Source organism: Eubalaena glacialis, chromosome X (assembly GCF_028564815.1).
Source record: "Eubalaena glacialis isolate mEubGla1 chromosome X, mEubGla1.1.hap2.+ XY, whole genome shotgun sequence".
NCBI classification, from domain to species: domain Eukaryota; kingdom Metazoa; phylum Chordata; class Mammalia; order Artiodactyla; family Balaenidae; genus Eubalaena; species Eubalaena glacialis.
In genome coordinates, this window is record NC_083736.1 from 5,129,194 (window position 1) to 5,153,780 (window position 24,587).

The 24,587-nt window shown below is 43.6% G+C and overlaps 1 protein-coding gene across 1 annotated transcript in view; it reads left to right on the forward strand.

Annotated features, from left to right (window-relative positions):
- LOC133082016 (steryl-sulfatase-like) overlaps window positions 1-24,587 on the forward strand; it is a 131,054-nt gene that overhangs the window by 78,769 nt on the left and 27,698 nt on the right. Inside the window, exon 7 of the mRNA XM_061178386.1 lies at window positions 18,676-18,813. Within this exon, the coding sequence (XP_061034369.1) occupies window positions 18,676-18,813 (138 nt within the window). The remainder of the gene's footprint in view (window positions 1-18,675; window positions 18,814-24,587) is intronic.

The following is a 24,587-nucleotide window of genomic DNA, read 5'->3' on the forward strand; positions in this document are numbered from 1 at the left end:
GGCCCGATGCTGTACCTTGCCTCTGGGCAGCAGGCATCAGGTCAGGCCCTTTCTTCAGGTCTCTGTGGATTTCACAACAGTGGCGTCCTTACAGCCACTGTATATCAGGTGTCTGTAGTCCGGGGGTCTCCTCCCATGGGGACCAGCACGGGACGATTGACAAGGAGGGTCTACCCTGTGAGTGGACATGGGGATCGGCTCACATCTGTCCTGACACCCCCGGAGGTTGGTGTCAAGCATCTTAGGGCAGACAGGGATGGCAGCCACACCCCTTCCACTACCTGTTTCTCTTTGGTGTTACTGTCCCACCTGGCCGGGGACACAAAGCCTTCAGATCATGCAGGGGAGAGGCTATCCCCAAATACCCCCAAAGGGAGGTCCCTGCTCAGCTCCTAAATGTCTTTGTGGGCAGTGAGGAGGGAGCAGTTTGGCAGGTGCCGTGTTCCCACCTGCCCTCACCTGTGCGGATCCCACCTGCATCCAAAGCTCAAGGTGCACGCCTGGGATCCTGCTCTGCCTTCCCCTGATGGTCCGGAATTGGTCTTGTTCCTTCTAGATGAGTCACCTTTTCAAAGAGAGTTAGGACACACATTCACCCTGTTTCTAGAATCCTCAAAAAACAGAGTGAAAGCTATATCGATTTTTACTTTTAGAAGATGGAAAAAAATACGGGATTGTTGGAAGACATTTATAACCATGTTTCTGAGTGTGTGGTTTCAACAAAGGCAGGCAATTCATGAGCTGAGCCCTTTCTTCCAGGTAAGACAGTTCTCAAAAGGCTGTTAGGATATACCCAGAGAAAACCATAATTCAAAAAGACACATGCACCCCAATGTTCATTACAGCACTATTTACAATAGCCAGAACATGGAAACAACCTAAAGGTCCATCAACAGATGAATGGATAAAGAAGATGTGGCACATATATACAATGGAATATTACTCAGCCATAAAAAGGAACGAAACTGGGTCATTTGTAGAGATGTGGATGGACCTAGAGACTGTCCTACAGAGTGAAGTAAGTCAGAAAGAGAAAAACAAATATCGTACATTAACGCATATTTGTGGCATCTGGAAAAATGGTACAGATGAACCGGTTTGCAAGGCAGAAATAGAGACACAGACGTAGAGAACAAACATGTAGACACCAAAGCGGGGGAAAGCGGGGGTGGGATGAATTGGGAGATTGGGATTGACATATATACACTACTGTGTATAAAATAGATAACTAATGAGAACCTGCTGTATAGCACAGGGAACTCCACTGTACAGTAAAAACTAACACAACGCTGTAAAACCACTATACCCCAATAAAAAAAAAATTAAGTTAAATTTTTTTGAAAAAGGCTGTTAGGGATGGAGTTGCTCTTGGCTGTGTTCAGTGAGAGGTTTGGTGTTGTGTTCTTGCCTCTAGTCCTGGCCCTTGTGGTTTTCACTGCGTCTTCAGACTTTGTCCTGTTGTCACACCGCCACCACCTGGCTCCCTAGCAATACTGATGCTCCCGATAGTAAGCGTGTGCATCTTCTCTCACCTGCCACTTACTCTCTCCAGGTGCCGTGCCTCCGTAGCAAACCCCATGTAGTCCTGTGGGGTGGGTGCTGCATTACCCCATTTTACAGATGTGCAAACCAAGGCACACAGGTGGAACCGGCTTGTCTCAGCAAGCTCTCACAGCTGGCAAGTGACAGAGGCAGAATTTTGATGCAGGTTCATGCTGTGACACCCCACATAGTGTTACTTGTGACAGATGTTGTCGTGAGACGTGGCTTCTGCATCTTGACGGCAGTGGGGCTGTCAGGGAAGGGCGTAGACTTTGGAACCAGAGGCCCGAGGTTCCACCCCACCTCCTCCACACCTGGGTAAACCGGGGCAGGTTACCTCTCTGGTTGGACCTCTATTTCCTCATCTGTAAAATGGGATTCTAACATTGCCTATCCAGTTGCAAACTGGTATATATATGTACATCTGGAAAGCTTAGCATAAACCGTAATGGAAAAGAACATGAATATGTATAACTGAGTCACTTTGCTGTACACCAGTAATCAACACAACATTGTAATTCAACTATACTTCAATAAAAAGTAAATTAAAAGAGAAAAACTTTGCAAAAACAAACAAACAACAACAACACTGCCTCTCTTGCTGGGCCATCTTGGAAACTGTCCAGGATGTGTTAAGACCTCTATAGCTGTCCGTCAGGATTATGACAGCTACACACACAGCTTCCATTGTGTGTGTTCACTTCACCGTCTCTCCTCGAACTATACTTTCTTAGTCTTTTTTGGTGGGAAAGGGGAGCAAATGGCCTCTGCTGTCGTGGGCGCCAGTTTCATGTGTTAGAGTCTTGTGACATCCTGTTGGTTTGATGTGTAGCCGTGAGAAAATGGAGTAAATGTGACCGAGTTCAAGCTCGTACCGCTCCCCGCACAGCGCGCCGATAAATAGAGAGACGAGTTATTGGGGCAAGGGGTAGCGACTTTATTCGGAAAGCCAGCAGACCGAGAAGGTGGTGGGCTAGTGTCCCAAAGACCCATCTTCCCCAAGTTAGAGTTCAGGCTTCTTTTACACCAAAAGAGGAGGGAGTAAAGTCAAACATTTTCTGGTGCTGGTCAGCCTCTGGAGGGGATGTGTTCATTGCTTCCTTCTTGCAGTCGTTCACAGGGGGGACCTGGTCAGGATGTTTCCTGTGAGCTAAGCAAAGGTATTTTAGCTTCATGCTCATGACCTGGAAGGCAGGGTCCCCAGAGGTGGGCCATTAGGTATATAGGCACCATCCCTTTAGTGATGAACTTGTAATAGAATAGAGAGGTTCTTCCCTATTACATCAATAGCATCTTTCCATAGTCTTTGCCATCTGAGATCACTGGAACATGACTCTCTGCGTACAGGCTGTAGGAGCTGCATCTCCAAGAAACCCTGTGGATCGGGAATACAGGGTCACTGACTGAGTCTGTGGGGAGATAACTGTGTGTGGTTGCAGGTGGTTTCTGGGCTGACCCACTTGGCTGCATCTCAATATGGCGGCCGTAGCCCTGGGTTGGGGGCAGTTATGACTTTATGCTCTTCAGTTACCTTAGGATGGAAGCATTTGGGACGGAAAGTCTCTTTACAGAGGACTCTATAAGTCATTTGATTTGCTCCCAACCGGTAGAGAAAAAGCGAAGCCAGGTCATCAAGTAGCATATATCCCTAAACAAACTCTTTCTCCAACCAAAATGGATCCTTGTTCATTGGGTACCCCAGATACCACTGATGCAAAAAAACTAAAACAGAACAAAGCTCTATCGTTTCTGGAGTTTGCTGGGTGCTTGCTGCACTTAACAGAAAATTTCATTTATTAAGGTCACTGACAGCAGATGCACCCATCGACTCTAATTTACAGAAAAATGTGCATGTTTATCAATTACTTAACTTTTAAAACCAACACTCAGTGACATTCAGCTCCATGATCTGCTGGCAAAATGTGACTTCGGCAACGCGTTCTCATTCCCAGTTCATAGAAAATTGTTAGAGAAGGAGCAGTGTTGTCACAGTATTTTTTCATTCTGAAGTAAGACAATACCAGGAGAGAGCAAAAGTGACAAAATTACAACATTTTAAGCCTTTTAATTTTGATCATTTGAAGGTAGAATTGCCCGTCAGATAACTCTGTCGACATCCCCGTTGCCTGCCTGCCAGATTTCATCGGTAACAGCCATCTTATAAATGCATTTATGCATCTGATTTTTAGCAAGTAAATAAGCCGTGCATTAGGAAGAGGGAAACCTACAAGAAATAAGCATCTTTTGACAATCTTGGAAGCTTTGAGCACTGACTTTGAGAAAAGTCATTTTGCTTTGTCTCTACAACTTGGCATTTGGGTTTTGCTTGGTGCTGCTTTGCAGTTAAGCCAAGGGGAAGAAGAGAAAGGAAAGGGCATTGCTGTTTATTTTGAAATAGAAGGAATGACCATAGATGCTAGTAGCGTAGATGCTTCCATTCTTTGACACCTCATCCCCATTCGGGGATGCTTCTGTACAAAACAGCTGTTCTACACAGGAGTGAGGCTGGCTCAGACATCATTGGCTGAGGAGGAAGCAGTCCGTTCAATTGGGGTGAAAGAAAGGGAACCTGTCCACTCTGAAAAACAGTGTGGTACCTTTTTAAAAAAATTCTAAACATATATCAACCATTAACCCAGCAATTGCACTCCTGAGCCATTATCCCAGAGAAACGAAAATATATGTTTAGACAAAAATCTTTACATAAATGCTTATAGCATTTTTGCCTATAACAGCCCTGAACTGGAAACAACCTATAAACAAACAATGGTACATCCATACCAGCATGAAAAAAGGAATGAACTTGTGATACCCACAACCTGGATGAATCTTAAAGGGATTATGCTGAATGAAAAAAAAAAAAAGTCTAAAACGTTTACCTACTGCGTGATTACATTTAGGTAACATTCTTGAAATGACAAAATTATAAAAATGGACGACAGATTAGTGGATGCTAAAGATTAAGGAAAGGGTAGGGGCCAGAGGGAAGTGAATGTAGCTATGAAAGTGCAACCATAGATCCTTGCTGATGGAAACCTTTTCCATTGACATTGACTGTATCAATGTCAGTATCCTAATTGTGATATTCTGCTAGAGTTTTGCAAGATGTTACCATTGGGGGAAACTAAATACCTTACAGTGGATCTCTTTGTATCATTTCTTACAATCGCCTGTGAATTTATAATTATCTCAAAAGAAAAAGTTCACTTAAAAATTAAATAAATTTTAAAAATTGTTTTAAAAAGAAAGGGAACCTGTGACCAGGACAGTATAAATAGACTTCGGACACGCTCAGGTGTTGTGAGTGCTGACGGCACCCAGGGTAGAATATACACCCACCTGCATGTGTGTGTGCGTGAGCGTGGTGCACGGAACTACAAATCATGTGCTACACGTGTCCTTCCCCTCACCCCGCACAAGCCAGGACGTCCCTTAGCTCATTGTGGCTACGCAGGGGGCCTCCACTTGCCGTCATCCGTCGCTCTGTTGTGCGTGACCTTGTTTGGCATGTCATGCCACGTGCCGGGATGCCCATCCTCAGAATGGCCATCGCCTGGGGTAGGGTCTTTATTCTCACGGGAGAAAGGTTTTAAACCCTCTGCTCAGAATCTCCCTAGAGTCCCATGTGGAGCATTTCCTAATCCGAAGGACGGCTCTTCTTCATTTGCTGCTTGGCAGGTCTGGGTGGTGCTGGAGGTGAGGTCACTGGTCAGGGTCTGATCTTCCCGTGCACGCTGTCTAAAGGATCACCCATCTGCTGTTTGCCATCAGTTTCTCATTCTTCTCTTAAAGCAGCCTAGGGAGAGGCTGGAGGGCTTGCCCTTGTTTTAGGAGGGAGAAGAATGATCTCCAGGTCGACGGCTGCTTAACCACTGGAGATCAACTCTGCAAACCCCATTAAGTCTCCGATGCTGTCTACACTGCAGAATCAGACGTCTACACACCTGGGCTGCCTCCTGAAGTCTGATACTTGAACCCCATGCCCACTGACCATGAACCCCTCCAACATGTTTATTGGGCTTCTTTACATGGATCTTTATAAAGAGGAGAGAAATGGAATCCTAACCTAGAGGCAATGTAAGAAAGCGTGGTTAAGACAAAGGCACATTATGGCCACAGGGGACATAGAGAGTAGAGCCATTTAATCGTCCCCCTTCACCGCGCTTGTATAGGTGGCGGTGTTGAAGTTCTTTTCTGCTCTATTCCTCCATGACCCCTGCCCCATCCATTGTCCACCAAGGTGACACATCCCTCACTTGCTGTAGTGAGTCCTGGGCTCTGCTCTCAACTGCATCCATTTTATGTATTTACTTACTTATTTATTTTTTATTGAAGTATAGTTGATTTACAATGTTGTGTTAATTTCTGCTGTACTGCAAAGTGATTCATATGTATATATATTCTTTTTCGTATTCTTTTCCATTATAGTTTATCACAGGATATTGAATACAGTTCCCTGTGCTCTACAGTAGGTCCTTGTTGTTTATCCATCCTATATATACTAGTTTGCATCTGCTAACCCCAAACTCCCAATCCATCACTCCCCCACCCACCCTCCCCTTTGGCAACCACAAGTCTGTTCTCTATGTGAGTCTGTTTCCGTTTTCGTGGATATGTTCATTTGAGTCATTTTTGTAGATTCCACAAATAAGTGATATACATTTGTCTTTCTCTTTCTGACTTACTTCACTTGGTATGACAATCTCTAGGTCCATCCACGTTGCTACGAATGGCATTATTTCATTCTTTTTTATGGCTAATATTCTGTTGAATATACGTGCCACATCTCCTTTATCCATTCCTCTGTCAATGGACACTTAGGTTGCTTCCATGTCTTGGCTATTGTAAATAGTGCTGCAATGAACACTGGGGTGCATGTATCTTTTTGAATTATAGTTTTGTCTGGATATATGCCCAGGAGTGGGATTTCAGGATCATATGGCAACTCTGTTTTTAAGGAACCTCCATACTGTTCTCCATAGTGGCTGTATCAATTTACATTCCCGCCAACAGTGCAAGAGGGTTCCCTTCTCTCCGCACCCTCTCCAGCATTTGTTATTTGTAGACTTTTTAATGATGGCCATCCTGACCAGTGTGAGGTGATACCTCATTGTAGTTTTGATTTGCATTTCTCTAATAATTAGCAATGTTGAACATCTTTTCATCTGCCTGTTTGCCATCTGTATCAACTGTGTTAATTTTCAATGCTTTGCTCTTGCAGATGAATCTTTATCTTCCAAAGTACAATTTTTTTCTCCATTAACCTATTCTTGATTTTATGTGTGTGCATCAGGTACGCACATCTGGAGAGCTTAACGTAAATCAGGGTATCAGAAAATCCAATGATAGGGCAGCAAGAATAAAGGAAATGTATATAATATATGTTCTCTATATGTAGAAAGGGAAGTTTCTATATAAAGGAAGTTCTCTTCCCTTCCTGTGTGAGTTTCCAGTAAATCTGTATTTGTGACAAAATAGTAAATTTTCTGCAGAAAGAAGTTTTTGCAACCTCAGCTTAGAGATGCAAGCATGAAGAGGAGGGCAGTTAGGATGGGGAGAGGGCGCTGGAACAGGACCAATGCAGGTCTGGTGATCCAGACTTTTGGCTGTAAGATTTAGTTGGAAATTCATTGTGTAGAATATTGATTTTCATTCTCTAAATTAATTTATCTTATAAATAATTAACCTCTGGGTTTCATAAACTCTATAACCACGTTACCATTTTTGCAGACCCCAAAGCTTAATTTCATGTCCTCGGGCCTGGGATGTATATTATTTTACCTTGAATTTACCTCTTAAATTAAAGCGAGTAGTTTTTAACACTCTTTCGTAAATCATTTCCCTAAAGAAGATAGTACCCTAAATTATTGAGGAATGAAGTTGCGCAATTAATTCAAACAGGATTAATAAAATTTCTGGTTACAAAACAACAACAACAGTAAACATTTATTGACTCACAATAGCTAAACTCTAAAAGCCTTTGGTATATCCTAGCCACTTATTTAACATCTGCCACGGGTTGTTTAGCTGACTCCCCACAGCTGTGCTATGGGAGATTTTCGTCACTGTTGCAGGTGAGAAAGTAAAGTCTGAGAAAGGTAAGTGACTTGTGTAAGATTTGCCCAGCCACCACTAGGCTACACTGCTTCTCAGGAGCCTGGAAGGATTTCTGGTTTGTTGGATTAATTGAGACAGTAGGTTTGTCTCTTCTCCAGCTGCAGGTTGTCTATAAGACAAGCCTGTTTGGGGCTTCCCTGGGGGCACAGTGGTTAAGAACCCGCCTGCCAATGCAGGGGACACGGGTTCGAGCCCTGGTCCGGGAAGATCCCACATGCTGCGGAGCAACTAAGCCCGTGCGCCACGACTACTGAGCCTGTGCTCTAGAGCCCGTGAGCCACAACTACTGAAGCCCGCGAGCCACAACTACTGAAGCCTGCGCGCCTAGAGCCTGTGCACCGCAACGAAGAGTAGCCCCCGCCTGCCGCAACTAGAGAAGGCCCGCGTGCAGCAACAAAGTCCCAACGCAGCCCAAAATAAATAAGTAAATAAATAATAATGTTTTTTAGAAAAAGAAAAAGAAGACAAGCCTGTTTGGACCAATGGCCTCCAACGGTTTTCATGCAGCTCCTGTATCCTAGGAGACCCTCCGTTCCTGTGTTCTTGAGTTTGCCTTGTACACGTTAGACATGTCTGCCTTTGAAATTAAACAGCGGGTGCAGGGAACAGGAAGATGTAGATGTGGGTATCACAGGGGTGTTTTGGATACTACTTCCTCCACCTTCAACCTCTTCCAATTAGCACATTTAATTTGCTAGTTAAATATTTCTAGGCAGAGCGAGAAAAGGTAAATTAGGATTTGGGAGGTGGGGTTAAAGCAACGTTCAAATAATATTCCACTGAGGACCAGTATATATATTTGAAAGGTGAGGTCAAAATGTGGGGTCAGAAGTAGTTTGAATACCTGTTGCTTTTGAGTCATGACCCAGGGAGGGCTCATCAGAATGTCAGATGCAACAATCCCCCTGAATAGATGGATTGCACCTGCTGGAATTAGTTGAATTAACCAATCAGATGAAATGAAGCCATGTATTTACAGTAGTCAGCATGGTGTCTGACATGCAAGAAGTACTCAATAAATGCTAGCTGCTATTGTTATTATTATTACTGTTACTGTTACTCTTACTCTCTTTCACAGATGGTTAAAGCATCTTTGCTTAAAATGTGCATATGAGGCCATTACACTGAATAGAAAAATCATGGATGAGAAAAAAGTCTACGATGGAAAAGGAGACATCTATTTGGACCATCTTGTGGGTTTTTATATCATTAGTAGTATTTCACCTTCTATTTGAAATGTTCCCTTTGGACTTCACACTTCTGAAAGAGCCCTTCTGTCCGTAGCTTTGGTATTTAGGATCTTGCGGGCAGGCCTAAACTGCTTCTAAGAGCTTGAGCTCTCCCCATAAAGTCAACGCATCACCCCAGAGCTAGACGGACGTTTCGGGGGAGCTGCAGGCTGGCGGACTGGAGGTCCCTTGGATTCGGAACCAAACATAAGAGAGGAGCTTGGTAGGGTGTTAGTCAGTGTGTCTGGGTTTGAATTTGAGTGGCGAGGAGGCCTTGAATCTGGGATTAATGCACAAGGTTTCTGCAAAGGAAAGCATAGTTTTCCATTTTGTATCTTCAGCTTTATAGATGATCAAATCCAATGCAAAAAAAAAAAAAAAGTCTAGTCCTAAAACTGAAAATGGGTATGGCTGGTGTAGGAGAGCGTCATAAAATAAGAGCGCTCTGAAGGGCTTGGTTTCCTGAATCATTCACCGTCTGTCGTCTCTGGACGTTCTGTGCTCACAGCCCAGCTCAGGCGGTAAGGGTAAGGTGATCCCTCTCATTGCTGGAGAAGTTCTGGCCGATCTCTTTCTAGAACTTTTCACTGGCTTCGATCACAGAAATGGCCCCATGGGCGTGCAGGCAGCGTCATTCTCCATCACAAAGCCCAGATAACCTCCCACGGCAAGTTCAACCTGTGGTCATTCCAGAGAGCAAACGAGCTGCAAGCTTTCTTTTCTGCAAGACAGTGAAGTCCAGCAAATAGGGTGGCACAGCTGCATCAAGAGTGGGGAGACTTGTGTTCACTCCTAGCACTGTCCTGTCAAACGATTTCCTGCTGGTCTGATTATCCGCTGCTCAGGTCAGCCAGCCCGTTGTGATGCTTATGACCCTGGGGGAGCACTGACCACACACACTGACCACAGAGCCTTCCTCTGACTCACAGGCACACCGACTTTGGTTTTCCCCCAGACGCATGTGTGCAATGCCAGTGCACGGACATGGTGACACTTGTGTATGTGCAGGAAAGCACTGGTGTGCTTGGTGAGAATGAGGGCTAGTCAGAGTTATTCAAATTATCTCCAGCAAATGCAACACCCTGGAAAAAAAACACATACAGTTTAGTGTTAATTGGAGAAGATAGCTGAGCAGAGCCATGAAAGCATCCCAGATGGTTGAGAGCAGATGCCAGAGCAGGGGAATCCATCACACATTACAGCTGTGATGCGATGAGGTCAAAGGTGGGCTTTATGCAGGAAATCACAACATTATCAACAACCAGGTACAGCACCAAATAAGGATGCGTTTCCTGGAAACAGTATGAACTCACACAGGAACTAACCCAAGAAGGAAGTGAAGCCAAGTCAAGGAAGGGTCATCCATACAAAGGCAACATTTCCGTCTTGCAGTTTCCTGTTTCTTAGTTATCCTAATAATCCTAATTCTCTATTATTGTGTTTAGTTACCATGTATAAAAGTTATGTGTTCAGTGGTCTGCAACTCAAATCTCATTCCTGGTGTAATTCTTGAAATCTGTAAAATGCCAACCATCTCCTTTTATTTTATGTCAGCAGGTATTAAACATGTCGTCACAGGGAAACTCTCTTCTAAAAGTATGCTCCTCAGATAGGCATCATTTAGGAGCTTTTAAGAAACTCAGGTTCTCAGACCTCACCCCAAATTTACTGAATCAGCATCTTCATTTTAGGTGGGGCAGGGGAGATAAATTAGGAGTTTGGGATTAACATATACACACTACTATATATAAAATAGATAAACAAGGACCTACTGTAGAGACAAGGGAACTCTACTCAATATCTTGTAATAACCTAGAATGGAAAATAATCTTAAAATATATATATATATAACTCAGTCACTTGCTGTACACTTGAAACTAACACAATGTTGTAAATTAAGTAGACTTTAATTTAAAAAAATAAAGCACTAAACAAATGTTGATCAAATCATTAAAAAAAAAAAAGAATCTTTATTTTAGCATGGTTCCCAAAGTGACAAATAAGCTTGTCAAAATTTGAAGGACACTGATATATAATAAGAACATGCTACGGAACCTATATTCTACATACAAGGTCTTGATTATTACTTCGGTCACCCAGAAGAATGAAAAAATGCATAAAGTAGCCTAATCAGTTCCTTACTATCACATTTGCTTACTTTTCTGTCAGTATTTGGAAAATGATTAGGGATAGCTTCTAAACGTGTTTCTAATGAAGTTCTTCTGTATGCACTTAGGAGATGGGAAAGCAAGTGACATGGTAAGAGGATGATCCCAAAATCAATGGACGTGGGTGAATCTGATTGAAGAGGAAACACAAAGGATGTGTCGATGGGTGTGTTGATGTCTATTTCACTGTGGCTGCCAGGGAAGGATTTAGCCTTTTATCGAGGGCCTTCGGACAGGAAGGTTCCAGGACTCCTGCATCACAAGCTTGTGGCAGGTGTGCCTGCGTGCAGCAGAAAGGGCTCCTGACATGGTCGGAGCCTCTTCTCTCCTGCGTGTTGTTTTGTTTTGTTTTTTTTAATATTTATTTATTTATTTATTTGGTTGCACTGGGTCTTAGTTGCAACAGGCAGGCTTCTTAGTTCTGCCTCACCGACTCCTTAGTTGTGGGAGGTGGGTTCCTTAGTTGCGGCACGTGGGCTCCTTAGTTATGGCACGTGAACTCTTGCAGCATGCATATTGCAGCATGCATGTGGGATCTAGTTCCCTGACCGGAGATTGAACCCGGGCCCCCTGCATTGGAAGCACAGAGTCTTAACCACTGCGCCACCAGGGAAGTCCCTCTTGCTCGGTTTTTAGTGGCGGTGGAGGCCACCCTGGTCTCATCACTCAGGATGTGGAAATGCAGTGCGTGTAGCAGCCTCTTGCTCCCAATTCCTAGTTCCTAAAACCGTCCTGCAAGAGTTTCATTTCCTTGGACCTCCTGTCTGGGTGGCATCTGGTGAGTCTCAGACTATATTTTGTGCAGCCTTTGCATTAGATCCGAGTACAGTAGGGCAAAACCTCATCTTCTGTTTATTTATTACAATATTTCACTTGCTACTGTCTGAAAATACCCTCAAATCAAATAACAAATGCAAAGCTTCTGAACAAACACCACCAGCTCTCCCTCACGTATCCCCCAAAAGCCAGCACATCATTTTTGTATCTTATGCATTGCAAATAAATAAACCAATCTTTTTTGGTCATGTATTATTTTTCCCTTTGATGTGTAAGCTTTTGAACTTGATTTTATACTATAGGTAACCCATATGCTTTCAAATGTCCCGTCTGTGGGATCCCTTGAGCTCCATGTGATAGAGAGGATCAGGACTGGAGTTTTGGAAATCTTGACCAGTTATTTTGGGAAGAAGTACAAGATCAAGTTTACCTACATCCCATGGACATTGCTTCCAGCTGGAGACAATAAATCTATGTGCTTGTTGACAGATATGTCCTGATGTTTGGCCTGTTGGTTATGCTTCTAATCCCACGTAAGCTAAACAACGAATTGCCTTTCCAGGGCCAATGATGGCAGAATTTCTCTATCCCACTCAGTAACTGATTCAGGAGAGCCTCGGAACATAGGGTAAAGCTCGCTTTCTGGAGCAACGCCTAGCATTTCCCATGCCCCAGGGAGAGTCATAGCCACCACCAACTGCTGCAATTAGAAACTCTCATTTATCTTAAAATCCTAGCCTCCATGGGAATATTTGACTTCCACCATTCACCTGTTGATCACAGGAAGGACTTAGCTAAAGTAGTTTTAAGGGAACTTTTTAGGGTTTCCTGCGTTCCCTGGAATTACATCGAGTAGGTGGACGTTCTTCCTTAATTATTCATGGTGGGTGGCTGCTTCAGGAGACATTTTCTTTCCTTAATGAGCTCGATGTTTCCAAAAGGGTGAATAGGGACATCACAGCATTTTGCTTCCATGTTTTGCCTGAGTCGACCTACCTTGTAGAAGAAAAAAGACAGATCTGCTGAAATAGCAAGGCTTCCATTAGGCAAGCTGATTTTTAAAAATTTTTTATTGAAGTATAGTTGATTTACAATGTGTGTGTGTATATATATATATATACACATATATATACACGTTTTCAGATTCTTTTCCATTACAGGTTATTCCGAGATATTGAATATAGTTCCCTGTGCTATACAGTAGGTCCTTGTTCTTTATCTATTTTATGTAGAGTAGTGTGTATCTTTTCATCTCAAATTCCTAATTTATTCCTCCCCACCTCTTCCCCTTTGGTAACCATTAGTTTGTTTTCTATGTCTGTGAGTCTGTTTCTGTTTTGTAAATAAATTCATTTGTATTATTTTTTTAGATTCCACATGTAAGCAATATCCTATGATATTTGTCTCTCTCTTTCTGACTTCACGTAGCATGATCATCTCTAGGTCCATCCATGTTGCTGCAAATGGCATTTTTTCATTCTTTTTTATGGCTGAGTAATATTCCATTGTGTGTGTGTATAGATATATATATCACATCTTCTTTATCCATCCACCTGTTGATGGGCATTTGGTTGTTTCCATGTCTTGCCTGTTGTAAATAGTGCTGCTCTGAATCTTGGGGTGCATGGATCTTTTCGAATTAGAGTTTTCTCCAGCTATATGCCCAGTAGTGGGATTGCTGGATCCTATGGTAGCTCTATTTTTAGTTTTTGAAGGAACCTCCATACTGTTCTCCATAGATGCTGCACCAATTTACATTCCCACCCACAGTGTAGGAGGGTTCCGTTTTCTCCACACCCTCTCCAGCATTTGTTATTTGTAGACTTTTTGATGATGGCTGTTCTGACGAGTATGTGATGATACCTCACTGTAGTTTGGATTTTAGGCAAAGTGATTGTTTAACTCAGATTTTTAACTCCATTGTAAGAGCTGAGCTGCATTGAGCACTCCTAGCCCTGGGCTAAGAGTTTGGGATGCACTTCTCTTTCATCCCTTATGGCAACCCTCTACTATTATATGTTATCGCCTCTGACTTAGAGACAAAGAACCCCAGTGAGCAAACCAGGGAGCCAGGACTCAAACCAGGTCGGCTTCTGTCAGGACCCAGAAGCCAGAGCCTGAGCCGTTAATTCTACATTATAGCACTTCCCTTTCACGTCAGAGCTAGGATTCTGGCCAAGCGCCAGAAACCCTTCTCTCCTACGTGGCACGTCACAGTCCTGACTCCAAAGAGTGGCTTGGCACCTGCTCGTGGCGTGAATCAATGGAATGAACAAACTCTCCAGGACCCAGGCTTCACACCTGAAGGAGGAAGGACCCTGATTTTCACAGCACCAAGTTTTCTCCTTTAGAATGACAAGTTCTCATCTTTTCCAGTGTGCTAGCTCTTGTTGTCTCTGGTTAAATAACAAAGTGCTCTCGAAATGGCTTGTTTCCTGTATTTGTTTCGTTCCAGGAAGAATGTGAGAAAGCTTTGGAAATAAAGCATTTCATTTATAATCTATCCTGCAGCCCACCATCGGTAATTCAAAACTATCATCCTACATAAATTGGTATCATTATACCTGGAGAACCTTCTGAAAGATAATATTTGTGGACCTCTGACTTCCAATGTATGGGTCTGAAAGCAAGAATAATACAGCAGTATTTGTTCCCACAGGAGACTTCTGGGCACAATTTTTAGAAGAGAAATAGGTTAGACCTTTATAGGATCAATCTCATGAAAAATTTAATGGTTAATGGGCTCCGGGCTTTCTGAATGAGATTCTGGTGTTAAGACCCAAATAGTTATGAGATACAAGGGTGCCTCTTGCAAGAGAAAAAGAACTAAAAGGAAGTCAGAAATCTGACGGTTTTCCGTGTGTAAATGCATGGTAGCCTCAGCTAGATTCTCTTGTATTAATCCCAGCCCAGTGGTGTGCAGTGATTTTGATGAAAGGGATAAAGTTATCACTCTAGGCAATGAATCAGAAAAATTGATGGGGACAAAGAAAATATCATGTATCATGTAGCAAGTATCATGGTCATTTGAAATATTGGAATTTGGAGGAAATATCTAGGGAGGAGTGTGAAAATGGTTCGGAAGGATGCAAGATGTATTTTAGTAGAAGGAGCTACTAAAATATATCGTAAATGCAGCTGCAGGTTCGTCTGGATATGAAAATAGCCTAGAGGGGAATCTGTACCTAGGAGATGTAGCTGGCTTGAGCGAAGGCAAGGGTCACCAGGAGGCTTCGGGAACAAACGCCATCCATGACCCTCTGCGTGCCCTGGTCTTTAGCCTGTGTTTACTAGGCTTTTGCGAACACGTGTTGAATTCATGGATGAGGAAGTCTAGGAGCCAACAGTGCATTTGAAAGGCATCTTTTAAAAATTAGTGGACTATTTTTTAATATGTATTTATTTTAATAATGCTTCTTTTAAAATTTTTTTAAAACTAAAAAAAAATTTTTTAAATATTTTTGGCTGTGCCGTGTGGCTTGCAGTATCTTAGTTCCCCGACCAGGGGCCGAACCCGGACCCTCAGCAGTGAAAATGCAGTCTCCTAACCACTGTGGACCGCCAGGGAAGTCCCAGTAGACTTTTTTTTTTTTTTTTTTTAGCAGTTTTAGGTTTATAGAAAAACAGAGTAGAAAGTACAGAGAGTTTTCCTATATTCATTTCTTCTGCACACAATTTGCCATGTTATCTCTTGTATTAGCGGGGTACATGTGTTGCTTTTGATGAGCCAATATTGATACGTTATTATCAATTAAAATACATGGTTTACATTAGCGTTCACCATTGGAATTGCGCCTTCCGTGGGTTGGGACAAATGCGTAATGGTTACAGCATCATACATAATACTTTCCCTGCCCTAAAACTTCTCTGTGCTCTGCCTGTTCTTCCCTCCCTCCCCTCCAACCTCTGACAAGCACTGATCTTTTTACTGTCTGCCTAGTTTTGCCTTTTCCAGCATGTCGTAGAGTTGAATCATGCAGTATGTAGCCTCTTCAGCTAGGCTTCTTTCACTTAGCCATATGCATTTAAGGTTCTTCTGTGTCTCTTCATGGCTTGACAGCTCATTTCTTTGTATCACTGAATAATATCACACTGTCTGGATGGACCACAGTTAGTTTATTCATTCACCTGCTGAAGGACACCTTGCTTGCTTCCAAGGTTTTGGCGATTGTAAATAAACGTGCTGTAAATATTTACATTGTGTCCATAGAAGTGATCACGGAAGCCACATTTTTTAAAAAGGCATTTCTTCACAGCATTTTCTTCATGCTAAGATACTTCTATATAATATATGAAAGGTGAATTTCATTGGAAGTGGAGGTGTGTGGTTGTATGCCCTTTTGCAAAATACCAATTAAAACACAAGGAAGTAAAAGCCTGAATCCTCTGCTCTCTGCCTAATCTGTGTTATTTTATTTAGAAATTATTATATGCACCAAAAGGGGCACTTTTCCTTCAAAGTGTTAAGAGGGGGTTACATCGCCTTGTTGCTTCTTCCTGTGTGAACTCATTAAGCTAATTACCATTTTCAAAGTGATAAGCCTTAAATTAGTGTCAGAGTCAAACTCCCCCAAGCCCGAGTGCACACGTGGTTTGCTTAGCTGAACCAAATCACAGCACGATAAATGTCTGGCTGACAATGATTTATCATGGGTGACAAATCACTAAAATGGCCCCGTGCATATTATTTTTGGTCCTGAGGATGACATTTATGTATATGGTGTGGCTTCTAGGAATGTTTATTATATGAGTTAAAACACTGAAAAAGATTGAATGTACTCTAGCCTGTGGCACTGCAATCAAATAGCAAGAATATGTCTGGTAGCAGATGACTGGGGTCTTGCTTTCACATCAGAAATCATCTCTGCCACCTCTGTGGAGGGTTGTCTCTACGGCCTTCTACCCCTTTTCTGGACCAAGTTGGTGAAGGAGTGGAGTGCAACCCTGGAGTGCAGGGCCTGTCTCCACGGGGGCATGACCTACCTGATGGATAGGATTACCCATATTCAGTTATTATTTCTGCTGCAAAGGATGCCTGGTGTCCTTTCAGAATTCCAGTTGTTGTGGTTATCCTACAGTGAAGAGATGGTCCCCTGTCGAGTCGAGTGATGCTATAGCCACACCAAGAGGATGTGGAAAAGGTTGTAACTCACATATAATGAGGCTTTCTGGGGAAAGCAGGACAGCGCCTAAGGTGGTCTGAAGATGGCTTGAGGGAGATGGGAAAGGAGACAGATTCAACTTTCATGGTGGGTAGGAGCTGGGGCTTGGATGTGGGTTCCCACATGGAGGTAGGAGCTGGCATAGTTTGAACCTTCCACGGGCACTGGGGGAGGGAGCCCCCAGGCTTTCTTATTAGCTTGTTGGGCGCAAGTGGAAGAGGCAGAGGTGAGACTTAAAAACTCTTAGCTGTCAAACATCAAAAAACCGAGTCAGACCCTTTAATACCTCAAACAATAACTGCATGCATGGACTAAATTAAACTAGCAGCATGTGAGTGTAGCAATCTCCGTGAAAATTGTAAATTATATACCTCTAGTCTGACCATCATTTTCTTCTGATCTGAGAGCAGGTGGTAGCTTCCTAATCAGAGAATCCGTGTTTCAGCCCATTCTTCAATCTTCAGCTGGCTTCTGTTTTGTTTTGTTTTGTTTATTCTTATGGAAAATTTGAGGCATCCATAGAAGCAGAGAGAAAAGTGCGGTGAACTGCCATATGCCCTGGATCCACATTTAACAATTAATGAAGTCATGCCTGATTTTATTAATCCATGCTCCATACTCACTTCCTTTCTTCCTGGATTAATTTGAAGAAGACAGCAGCCATCATATCATGTCATCCATGGGTGTTTCAGGATGTAACTCTTAACTTTTTTTCCTTCGTGTCTTTTTTTTTTTTTTTTACTCCTCTGTGATTTTCATTGAGTTCATCCACTTAACTCTGCAGGGTTTGAGAGTTTGGGTTTTGCGGTCAGACTTAACTCTTCCTGTCTGGGTCCCTCACTTCCTAACTGTGTGACTTTGAACAGGTCATGTATCTTTTTGGAGCACTGTTGCCCTCACCTGTGCAATGGAGCCAATGCTCTTTACTCGTAGGGTTCAGTATGATGTAATCAAGAGAACATGGAATAAAGTCCTTTGCAGGCAGAGTGTTCAACAAATGGTACCCGTTACTCTCATTGCTGACCATGGTATCATTATTATTTTGAAGGGTTGCTATATGGGGGTTAGTATACCATGTGAAGTTTGGGGAAAGAAGGTGAGGAGAAGAAAAAGGAGAGTGTGAGGAATATTTATTATCATGATGGACAGTTTTAGACCTGGGTATCTATGGTAAGTATGAAAAAGGTCATTCATCATAAAATAGTTTTAGAGATGTTTGTTTGTACAAGAGGAACCGTGATGGTTTAGTTTTCTCCAGTCAATAAGGAAAGCTAGTAGACTTCTTTATAGCCTCAGGCCGGCTGGTGGTTGCAGCAATTTGGCTTCTCTCTTCTGGCATCTTCCTCCAAGGGGCTCATGATCTGTGAGCCTGATTCTTCTAGAATCCTTTATCAGGTCTCCCTACAGGGTCACCCCATGATGCCTAGAGGTTCAGATGATGCTTGTAGATGATACTTAATTCAGCGGCTGAATCTTCTCATTGTCTCTGCCAAGAGCCCGGCCACTGTGGCTCCTGATTACGCTGCATCCCCTGTTGGGATCAGCACAGGAGAGCTCAGTGAATAAGACCATCTCCTCCTCACAGTCAGAAATTAACAGACAAGTCAATGAGGGCAAATCACCTCCCTTTCTTTTGTAAAGATTGCACTGTCTTAACACGGAGTGTTTTCTCCCCTTCAGGGCAGATCTTGGATGTTCTAGATGAGTTGAAACTGGCTAATAACACCCTGGTCTACTTCTCCTCGGACCAAGGAGCACATGTAGAAGAGGTGACTGTCAAAGGGGAAGGTCACGGAGGCAGTAACGGAATCTATAAAGGTGAGAAGTCTATCCAGGTGGGAAATGCCACGGTGTCAGCTCTGTGCTCTGCCCGCCCCCCTCAGCTTACCCCCTCATCACCTTCTCCTGGACCTTGGAGCTGTGGTGCTGTTCTTCTGCCACTTGAAACATACAGGGCTTTATTGGGTCACAGGCATTGAAAACTCAGATGGCCAAAGTGACCATTTCCGGTATGATCCCCCCAGAACTTAAAAGCACGCATTCTGTGTCCAGACATAAAAAGGAGGGTGTTTTCCCCCTAAATGTAAATTCAGCCCCATATGTGTAGTTGGTTCAAATAAGACCCCTTACACCCTCCCCCCATGACCTCTACAACTACAATTGCTTTAAGCCTGGAAGTTTGTGTTAATTTGTTACAGCAACAATAAAAAACTATTAACTTGTAGTTGTAGACATCAGAAGTTTGAAATGGGTCTCTCTGGTCTAAAATCAAGATGGTAGCAGGACTGCATCTTTCTGGAGGCTGCAGGGGAGAATCCATTTCCTTGCCTTCTCCAGCTTCTGGAGGTGCCCACTTTCCTTGGCTCATGGACCCTTTCTTCCACCTTTAAAGCCACCAATGCAGTGTCTTCAAACCTTCCTCTCTCTCTCTCTCTCTCTCTGACCTCTGCTTCCGTAATTCTATCTCTTTCACTTACTCTGAGTTTCTTGCCTGCAATTTTAAGGACCTTTGTGATTATGTCAGGCTCACCCACATAATCCAGAGTAATGTTTCCTATTTCTAGACGCTTAATCACATCTGCAGAGTCCCTTTCGTCATGGAAGGTAACCTAGTCACAATGTCTGGGGATGAGGATGTTGACATCTTTGGGAGGTCATTATTCTGCCTGTCTCCATATGTGCTACAGCATTGTGGGCTGACGCTTCCTTCCTGACACAGCATTAGCTAAGCCACCACCAAGATGGATCAGGCTACCTGTCATTGGGGATATTAGACAAGACCCATCTGCTGACCCCAAGTTGCTTGTACGACATACACTCTGCGAATATGAGACATAGATACCTGGTTATAATAACATGTGGCCCATTTCACAAAGACTTAGGTGAGGTACCTCAAAGGGCATATCCGTGCTAAGGGTTAGGACACCACCTGAATCTGCAGTGGATGTGGGTTGGATGTAACATGGGGGAGGATGCTTAGAAGTGACCATGCAAAGAGGCAAAGCAAGGTGTCCCAGACAGTAGGGGCTGCTGAATAAAGCAACATGCGTGACACGTAGGAAAGCGCAGGACCATTGAATTTTGCTCCCTAAAGCCATGAGGTGCTTTATTGCCCTTTCATTATTCTCTCACATGGATGTTTCACAGATTCCCAGGGACTCAGGAAATCAGAGTTTACCTACAAAGATATGAAATGCTAATCTATGGAGTGCTTTCATCCATTAGTTTACAAAATCCTGATTGAGCTGTGTATCTGGCACTGGGTTAGAGGCAACAATACAGTCCCTGCCCTAAAGGAGCCCATGGTCAACGGGTTGGGTAGGTGGGTGGCTGGTTGGTTGGGTGGCTGGTTGGATGGTTGGTTGGGTAAATGGCTGGTTGGTTGGGTGGGTGGGTGGTTGGGTGGGTGGTTGGTTGAGTGGGTGGATGGTTGGGTGGTTGGCTGGGTGGTTGAGTGGGTGGATGGTTGAGTGGTTGATTGGGTGGGTGGTCGGTTGGGTGGGTAGGTGGGTGGATGGTTGGGTGGGTGGTTGGTTAGGTAGATGGTTGGATGATTGGTTGGGTAAGTGGCTGGTTGGTTGGGTGGTTGGTTGTTTGGGTGGGTGGTTGGGTTGGGGGTGATGGGAGGAAGCCTAAGGAGGCCCATGCGATTTAACAAGGGTGTCGACATTCTTGGCACAAGATGCCAGTGGTGCATACAGCAAGGAGAGCCTCACTCGGCCAACAGGGCCCAAGAAATGCTCCCAAAGGAGACCAGGCTGGGAAGGAGGTAGCCAGGGTGTGCTTGAGCTCTTGTCCTTCTGCCTCAAGCTCTTTCCACTCTCCCAACCACACACCCTCCTCAGTAGAGCTGGGATGAGGAGAGAAGCACATGGCTTACTCTGCAAACTGGCAGGAACGGGGTAACGCCGGATCACACCAGTCCTGAGCCAGACAGACAGCGAAAAGGCAGTCTGTCACCCATCCCAATGGCAGCACGTAGCCTGTGAAACCTTATACTTCTATTTACATCCTCGACATGCACATCTGAGTCCTTTCAAATTCTGAGCACCGGCGGGGCGGGGGTGGGGGGGGGGTGCGGGGGGGGGGCGCAGGACCTTTGTTTACACCTTCGGTTACCTGGAACCCAGGAGGGAAGCATTCCTGTTCAGTGCGGGTCTGGACAACCTCACTGGATGTTCATACCACTTCTTTTGCTTGTCATCGTTCCCTCCCCAGTGCAGGACACATGACTGATACTCAGCACGGGTGAAATGACTGAACAGGTGTCTCTACTCGGAACAGGATTAACCCACTCTTTCAGCCAGCTCTCCTCTATTCAGTCTTATTTTCGAGGAGCGAGAAGTGAAAATACGTATTCCTGTATAGTTAGATGAGGTGCTTTCGTCGTATTTCCTTGAGGTTATGGACTGTGTGTGGAGAGTTGTTTTTATGTTATGTTATACATGATAGTCTCTCGAGATGGAGTCACAGACTGCATTTCATGACTGGCTCCCCCGTCCATTCATTCCCCCGGTGAAGGTCTGTTAGGTTCCAAACTTGCTTAGTGGCTGCTGCCGAGACGTGTACATAAATCACAGTAATAGACGTGGTTAGCAAATAATACGTTATTTAAGAAAGTCACATATATGGTGCGATGGAGCCTTGGTTCGGGGACAGATGACCAGATGACCACCAGCTGATGAACCTGAGGGAGCCTGATGAGCAAAAGAAGGAGATGTATTGGCATTTTGTGTCGATGGCTGACTCTTCGGAGACATAAGTGGATGGTGAGGATGGGTCAGAAAGAGAGTGTCAAAGGTCTGAGTGATGCCTTGGAACTGGGATTCTCATACAATCTGAAAAGCATGCTCATAGCTGCTCCCTGGTTTTTTTTTTGGTTTTTAAAATTTATTTATTTATTTATTTATTTATGGCTGCGCTGGGTCTTCGTTTCTGTGCGAGGGCTTTCTCTAGTTGCGGCAAGTGGGGGCCACTCTTCATCGCGGTGCGCGGGCCTCTCACTGTCGCGGCCTCTCTTGTTGCGGAGCACAGGCTCCAGACGCGCAGGCTCAGTAGTTGTGGCTCACGGGCCTAGTTGCTCCGCGGCATGTGGGATCCCCCCAGACCAGGGCTTGAACCCGTGTCCCCTGCATTGGCAGGCAGATCCTCAACCACTGCGCCACCAGGGAAGCCCTTTTTTTGTTTTTTTAAGAAACATATTGGATGTGTTAGAAATGCTTTGTTTGAACGCTAGAACCACAATCAGTGTCTGACACTGTATTAATATGTCAGCCACTACTCTATTGCGAAGCATTATCCCTTTGTCAAGTTTACTTGAAATCAAGTTCACAGTGAAACATTGTTACGGTATGATGCTCAAAAAAGGAAAAAAAAAAAAAGATGCGGCTTCCTTCTAGCTATGGGGAATGACCAAAGACTTCTCAGTGTCAAGACGCCTTGTTTTCTAAAGCTGTGAAGTTGCATGCACTCCTATGATTTATGCAGACACAGAGGAGTCACACCATTTGAGCTCATTGATCAAAAGAGCATCCTTTCAGAACAATCCTGATTTGCAATCTTCATCAGAACTGCTCCAAAAGATCTATACTTTCTCACATTGCCTTCTCTTCTCTAGTCACATCCCATCCTGCCTCACTCTAATAAGGGCACTCCTACTGTCACTTAGGACCCCCCGAGATAATCCAGGATAATCTCCCCATTGCACGATCCATAATGTAATCATATCTACAAAGTCTCTTTTTCAGAAAACAAGGTAAAATTCAAAGTTTCCAAGGATTCCAAAATGGACATCTTTAGGGGCCATTATTCAGCCTGCCGCTCAAAAAAGAAAAAAATCTATACTGTTTGAGCTCAGTGATCCCTCTGTATTCCTCAGTCTGTTTCACTAATGAAATCTATGGACCACCTTGGTAGAATGGCTGTGATTAAATCACTACACAGAGTTCAACAGCTAATCGCTTTTAATCAGAGAAACATTAGATTCTGCTGTAGTCTGCATTTCAAAAAATTAATTTAATTGTGTGGGGTTGAGGGGATAGTGACACTACTAGTTTTTTCTCCTTTTTTTTTTAATTGAAATATAGTTGATTTACAATGTTGTGTTAGTTTCAGATGTACAGCAAAGTGATTCATTTATACACACATATATATCTATTTTTTTCAGATTCTTTTCCCTTACAGGTTATTACAAAATATTGAGTATAGTTCCCTGTGCTATACAGTAGGACCTTGTTGATTATCTATTTTTTTTAACTTTTAAAAAAAATTGATTTATTTTATTTATTTATTTTTGGCTGCGTTGGGTCTTCGTTGCTGCGTGCAGGTTTTCTCTAGTTGTGGCGAGTGGGGGCTACTCTTCATTGCGGTGCATGGGCTTCTCATTGCGGTGGCTTCTCTTGTTGCAGAGCATGGGCTCCAGTAGTTGTGGCACATGGGCTCAGTAGTTGTGGCTTGCGGGCTCTAGAGCACAGGCTCAGTAGCTGTGGTGCATAGGCCCAGTTGCTCCGCGGCATGTGGGATCTTCCCAGATCAGGGCTCGAATCCATGTCCCCTGCATTGGCAGGCGGATTCTTAAGCACTGCGCCACCAGGGAAGCCCTGTTTATCTATCTTATATAAAGTAGTGTGTATCTGTTAATCCCAAACTCCTAATTTATCCCTCCCCCACTTTCCCCTTTGGTAACCATAAGTTTGTTTTCTATATCTGTGAGTCTGTTTCTGTTTCACAGATAAGTTCATTTGTGTCATGTTTTAAATTCCATATATGAGCAATATCATATGGTATTTGTCTTTCTCTGTCTGGCTTCACTTAGTATGATAATCTTTAGGTCTACACATGTTGCTGCAAATGGCATTATTTTATTCTTTTTTATGGCTGAGTACTATTTCATTGTACGTATATATCACATTTTCTTTTATCATTCACCTGTCGATGGACATTAGGTTGTTTTCCATGTCTTGGCTGTTGTGAATAGTACTGCTATGAACATTGGGGTGCATGTATCTTTTCGAATTAGAGTTTTCTCCAGATGTATGCCCAGGAGTGGGATTGCTGGATCATATGGTAGCTCTATTTTTAGTTTTTTAAGGAACCTCCAGACTGTTCGCGGTAGTGGCTGCACCAATGTGCATTCTCACCAACAGTGTAGGAGGGTTCCCTTTTCTCCACACCCTCCCTAGCATGTAATATTTGTAAACTTATTTTCACCTTTTCCCTGAAATATCCTCCCTTAGCTGGGACCAGAATAACTTCCCTAAGATTTTCTTAGAGTTTAGAGTTTCCTTCCTCTTCCTCACAGCTGAAAATTCCCCGAAGTCTCGGATGAGAACATCATACTCCTAGCTCTGGCTTCCTTTTCATCCCTCTCCCAAGTCAAGGTCACCCAGCAGGAGGCTCCCCCCTCAACCCCCGCCTCCCTTTTACTCTGCCTAAAGGCAAGTAATAAATGTCAATGGAGTGGATAAATTAACTCCATAGATGGCTTCTACAGAAGCATTGGTTGGTGGGTGTGAGGGCTGAAAATCGTATTTTCCTGAGTGTTCATGAAAGTAGACCTTCTCCACGTGCAGAGAAATGCTTTCTGAATTCCC